The sequence below is a fragment of the Sphaeroforma arctica genome (genome assembly GCF_001186125.1).
Source record: "Sphaeroforma arctica JP610 unplaced genomic scaffold supercont1.107, whole genome shotgun sequence".
NCBI classification, from domain to species: Eukaryota; class Ichthyosporea; order Ichthyophonida; genus Sphaeroforma; species Sphaeroforma arctica.
This window is the reverse complement of record NW_014040451.1, coordinates 44,959-50,548: the sequence shown is the minus strand read 5'-3', so window position 1 is coordinate 50,548 and position 5,590 is coordinate 44,959. Positions and strand designations below refer to the sequence as shown.

Genomic DNA, 5,590 nt, shown 5'->3' with positions numbered 1-5,590 from the left:
CTGCTCTATTTCTAGCATTTGCCAATCTTGTGTAACTTATAGTGAAGTACTTTGTTTGAACTGCTGTGGATTCAGTGTGATTGTTACAACAAGCTTTCATTATGTTCTGTCACGACTACTTGGTATTCGTGTGCGATTAGTATGAGTTAACTCCTCTTATAATGTGAATCTGTGGTTGAGATTTCACTCTTGTGTGTGAATAGTATGTTTGTTGCTCTGTGTGGGACACATTAGCTGCTCGTACGTTGAATCTGATTGATTTCCGTATTCTACCCTGACCGATATGTCGTTAGGGATTATATACTCCAATGTCTTGCGTTATCATTGTTTGTTTCGTCCTTTGCTTTTGGTTGTGATTTATTTGAGCACTCGAATGGTGTGACGGATTGTATTAGATGCTTATTTCTGAGATCTGATTGATCTGAGAGCGTCTTTCCGTCTTTGTCTACCTTTGATACTTGGTTGTATATTTCAGTGATGGCTCACTTGTCTTTCTATGAATCGTATAGCTCTATGTGCTATGCTAGTAATATTCGTCATGAACTATGTTCTCTGTATGTGCACATAGCCTGCCATTGGTTGAATTGAACGTGCTTTTGCGTGTTGTTCGCTAAATATCAATGTGTATCCCAGTAATTGTGCTAGATGTGTATCACAATAATTGTGCTAGATGTGTAACACCTCAATTGTGCTAGAGTATTCTTGTGTGATTCTCTTTCTGTGCCTGAATAGTGACTCGTGTTCTACTAGTCCTGTAGTATTTGAGATTTTGCTTTGTTTGATTTACCCCTTTCTGTGTGATCTGTGTATCCTTCTTCTATCTGATGGATAGTTGGAGTTTGTTTGGTATCCTTCTGTATAGTGTTCTAAAGTGGTGGAATGTTCTATAGTGGTATCTATAAGATTGTATATATATATATCTATATACGGCTGATGTCTACCAGCCGGATTTATGTGCTGTTTGATTTGCCTTTTTGTGTGTGATTTATTGGATCCCCCCTTGGCTTCCTCACGGTTTTAATAAAGCTTCTTCTATTTGCTTCCACTTCCTCCTATTCTTCGGAATCGGTTGGCTTATGCTTCACTAACTACGATAACTTCTTAACGTGTAGTGTGTCTGGTTGACTTATTTAAGTAATGATATGGTAAAAAATGTAGAGTATGAAGAGTAGCTGAAAGGTACGAGACAATAGGATACAATAGACCTCTTCTCAAGTACGGTTACCTCAGCTACGAAAAGCCCCTAGTCTGAGAGAACCGAAATGAGTCTTTATTTGTGTTTTCACTAGACTCGGGATTTACTTGAGTGTTTCTCTCTCACGCGGGGGTCCCAGTATATTTTACCGGTTCTACCCCTAATGTTTCTGATGACTCTATTATCGGAAATATTCCAATACTAATTCCAAAACTCTGTATTTGATGATTCTGGGTTTGGGATTTGGATTGGTTTTTTGATAATCTGGTCCCTAGATGCTACACGATACATAACCACCCTCCCACTTGACCTCCCCCACGTTCGTGCGATTACCCCCACCACACGTTCTGAGCCGACATTGCCCGAACTAGACTCCATGCATGATCCTACTATCCCGAAATCGATCTCGGCTGCCCAGAAGACTCAACACTGGTCCGAAATGTCCGAAGCCATCGAACCCGAACGCCAAATCGTATCCGTAATGAACTAGCTGATATTGTTCCTCAGTCTTCTGTCCCTTCTACCACAAAGATCATCCACAATATTTTCTTCGCACTAAAACATGACGAACATGGCAACTTGAAGCGCTACAAAGCACGTATGGTCGCCCGGGGCGACGAACATATTGAGGGCGACAGTTATATGGAAACCTGTGCTCCCGCAGCACACTCTATGTCCCTACGCCTCTTCCTGGATACCGCCGCTTTTGAACGTAAGAAAATTTATCATTTCGACGTCCTCTCTGCGTTCCTTTACAGTAAATTAGATGTTCCAGTGTATATATTTCCTCAAAAGGATGGGTAGAACTCGGTCACTATCATGCGGGTACCATCCTCAAGTTGAAACGAGGTCTCTATGGCCTGAAACAGGCCGGCCGGCTTTGGAACCATGATATTGCTGACAAACTACGTGCCCATGGATATGTTCAATCAGTCGCTGACGAAAGCATCTGGCGTCATTCCAGTCGCGACATCATGGTTCTGCTCTACGTGGATGAAATTATACCAGCTGTTAACCCTGGTTCCAACGATGAGACATGGCTCTTCAACAATCTAACTCAACATTATTTATTGACCAACCTCGAACTCGCTAAAAATGTAGTTGGCTTCCGAGTTGTCCAAATGATCCTGGAGAAATTTCAATTCTCCAAGATGCTTACATTTACGTATGATCGCTGCGTTTCACGTCGAAAATGTCCCCCCAAAACACACCCCTGCGTCGAGCACTCATCCGGGCACCTTTGACGGCCCTGCTTTTACCGGCAAATATCACGATTCATAGGTCTTTTTACTATAGCTTTCTAAATTATACCTTAGTATGTAGGTATTTAAAATATTTCTGAAATCCTTTTTTTAAAATCAAACAAGGCTATTTATTTATGAAGATATCATACTCTCAGTCTAGAGTCTCGACTCTCGTAGTCTCGTTGCATGATGATGATGATGCATGTGTTCGCAGTTCGAAAAAATATCGCCAAAAAATAGAGTTCTCGCGCCTCGTCCCTCGTGGGCTGGAGTTTGGACAGCTTGCGGCCTCACGCCTGGCCATAGCCTTCTAAAATGAAACATGGCAGCTGGAGTTTGGAGATCCTGAAGAGAAACCTGGTTTAGACTCGCCCGCCCAACCGGCATAAACATTGATGTTTATTTTCATGTCGTATAAACTTATTCTTAAAAAACCGATTTCGACGCTTATAAATGACCAACGAGCCCCTCAAAATTGCACTTCGACTATGCGCCTATCTTTTTGACCAGTCATAAGCTAGCATAAATAGTGATGATGCAGTTCCAACTTCCAACTGACAGCACATTTGTCATTTTCACACTAACTTTTGCGATTCGCAAACAGTGGCAAACACACAATCACACACACAAACCGTGGCGGACCTGCAGACAATTTTATAGCACTGTATGTCTATAGCTCACAGTTGTTAGTGATGAACAAACAAGAGTGTTTGATTTGTGTTTTGATTAGTCGGTTGTATGTAGAGATATCATAACGCCTAACGGTTGTTGTCATAAAAAAATTTTGGACAAGCGCATCTGTATTGGGACAAATCTGCGGACCTAGAAATAGCACCTCTATGGAAATTTACAGGACCAAATGTGTTTTAAAAATTAAATATTAACGCTTTTATAGCCAAGATATAAAAGTTTTAACGGGAAACGACTTGAGCTACTTTAGGTCTTAGGCCTTAGGGTTCGAATCCTAACAAAGAAAACTTAAGTTTACTTTGACATCCTCCCTGGAATCTATGACAGGTTTCTGCTTTCTACTCACTTGCAGAAGGAAAACTTCGCAAGAGTCAGAAGTTCGGGACTCAGAATCAGGCTGCTCGGGACGACGGGACTAGCCATAGCCGGCCCAATGCCCATTGTCAAAGGCAGTAGGCAGTCATGACTCATGAGCCACATAGTAGTGACGTCGCCATGGGATTTTTATTTATTTATATTAAGCTCGCATAGTACGTGTGTTGAGCCTGCTCACTACTGGCTAAAACTTGAAGTAAAAAACAAATAGGCCTTTTTGGCGCCGCAGGCGCAATTTGGAGCCAAAATGTTGTACAAAACACCGTATATAAATAACACAATTTATTGCCTGTACATTTATATCCTGTCATTTTAATACTGCTGTTGCTACTATGAGCTCTCACGGCGGTTCTCGCCAGAACAGTGGCCGTAAGCAATCCGAGAAGACACCCAAGTCTCAAGAGGACCTGCGTCGCGCACAAGCCAACGCCAAGCGAATGTTCAACATCAGACAACCTGCAGCCGTAGAAACTTACAGTACTACACTCGCAATACAAACGGACACCACACTCATCACTACAACAAACCCTGCAACTTCTCTCAGCAACACTGTCTCTCTACAACTACTAATCCATTTCTTGACAAACGAGTCCGAATCGATATCAATACTGCACACACATCGGACAATACAAATCAACCTCATCAAAGAAATTCAGCTGTCGCGGGTACAAAGACATTCGTAGGCACGATCGATAGAGACGAAATCAGACCAAACATCAATACACCACCTGTCGATACTATACCGAAATATCCTTTGCGACAACACTTCCTCAACAAGCGTTGTAATGGTCTGAAGGCTCAAGTAGAATTAAGATCTGATGATACATAGAACAGAATACGACGGTGCTATCTATGGGAACACCCTCCTATTCCGTCAGCACATATCAAGTATGCGGGAAACATAGATTGTCTCTATTGGAAGAAGGTCTTTTACTGGCAACCCGATATCATCTGGAACATAAGGCTACCATGCACAGGCTGTGATATATCATCATATACTCGCAGACACGAATGGCCAGAATCTGTGTATCACTTAGTCATGAGTGACGACGAAGACTTTGACATCATTCATATGAAGTACGTGTATAATAAGAAAAAGACAACTATAGATGGTAAGAGCTGTGGGGCTACTTTCTATTCTACTGATCCGGCCATTTTAACTCTACTGCCTGAACATATAGCATTATCTTTCCCAGCAATTTTAACCAAGAAAAATGGTATAAGTTCGTCATCATTAGTTGCTAGTCGAAATCTGTGCGAATCTGCTTGCATCATACACGATTCACAGACAATATTACGCACAAAAAAACTGAGGTGGGATATGGAGTTAGTGAGCATTTACTCAGCACTCTGTTAAACCATATGAACTACTGATAAAAGTAACATAATTTGTTTTTAACGTGTACATAATATACCTCATATAAGTGTTCTATTTTAACATTTTTCTACGGCGGTTGGTGTCATTCGATGACACCTAATTGACACTTGTATATTTCTGAACAAAGTCACTAAATGTACATGTATCCATTTTGTCGATGAAAACGTACTGAAATATTGATCAAATATGTACAAATGTACATTTAGCGACATTCCCAATTATTTTTATGTCCATTTAGTGACTTTATCGTGCAAACTTGTTTAAATTTAAATTAAAGAGCCTTCGGCTATATCAATTTTTGACGAATGAATTTGTTAAGGTATGTTCTGTCGTCTTTTATTATTTGTTGTTTGTATATGATACTTCATTCAAGTTTATCTCACTACCTAGTGCGCAACTCACGTGGTCGATGATGCCTTTTTACAGGACCATATGAGAATTGTATTTCCATCTTACTATATAAATCAGCTCTTGCAGAAGTTGGCATACTATCTAATATAATATTTGTAGCGTAGATTTATACAGGGTATCAATCGCCAGGTTCAAATGTCCGTTACTTTGATTCCACGAGATCAAAATTTCGGACACATGTGCTGCTCCCCTTATAGACATAGGCAGTCTGCACAGCATGTAACTCGTTTGATTTGTGTACAACTCATCTGTGTATTTAAAATTACGTATAGAGAATGAAAGGTTGGTATTTATATA

At 40.6% G+C, this 5,590-nt stretch overlaps 1 protein-coding gene across 1 annotated transcript; it reads left to right on the top strand.

The window, feature by feature from the left end:
• Positions 1-3,836: 3,836 nt before the first annotated feature.
• SARC_02402 (hypothetical protein) lies at positions 3,837-4,187 on the top strand (the record flags this gene model as incomplete). The annotated part of the gene is made up of 1 exon (XM_014303830.1): positions 3,837-4,187. The coding sequence occupies one exon, from the start codon at positions 3,837-3,839 to the stop codon at positions 4,185-4,187; it is 351 nt and encodes a 116-aa protein (XP_014159305.1).
• Positions 4,188-5,590: the final 1,403 nt, after the last annotated feature.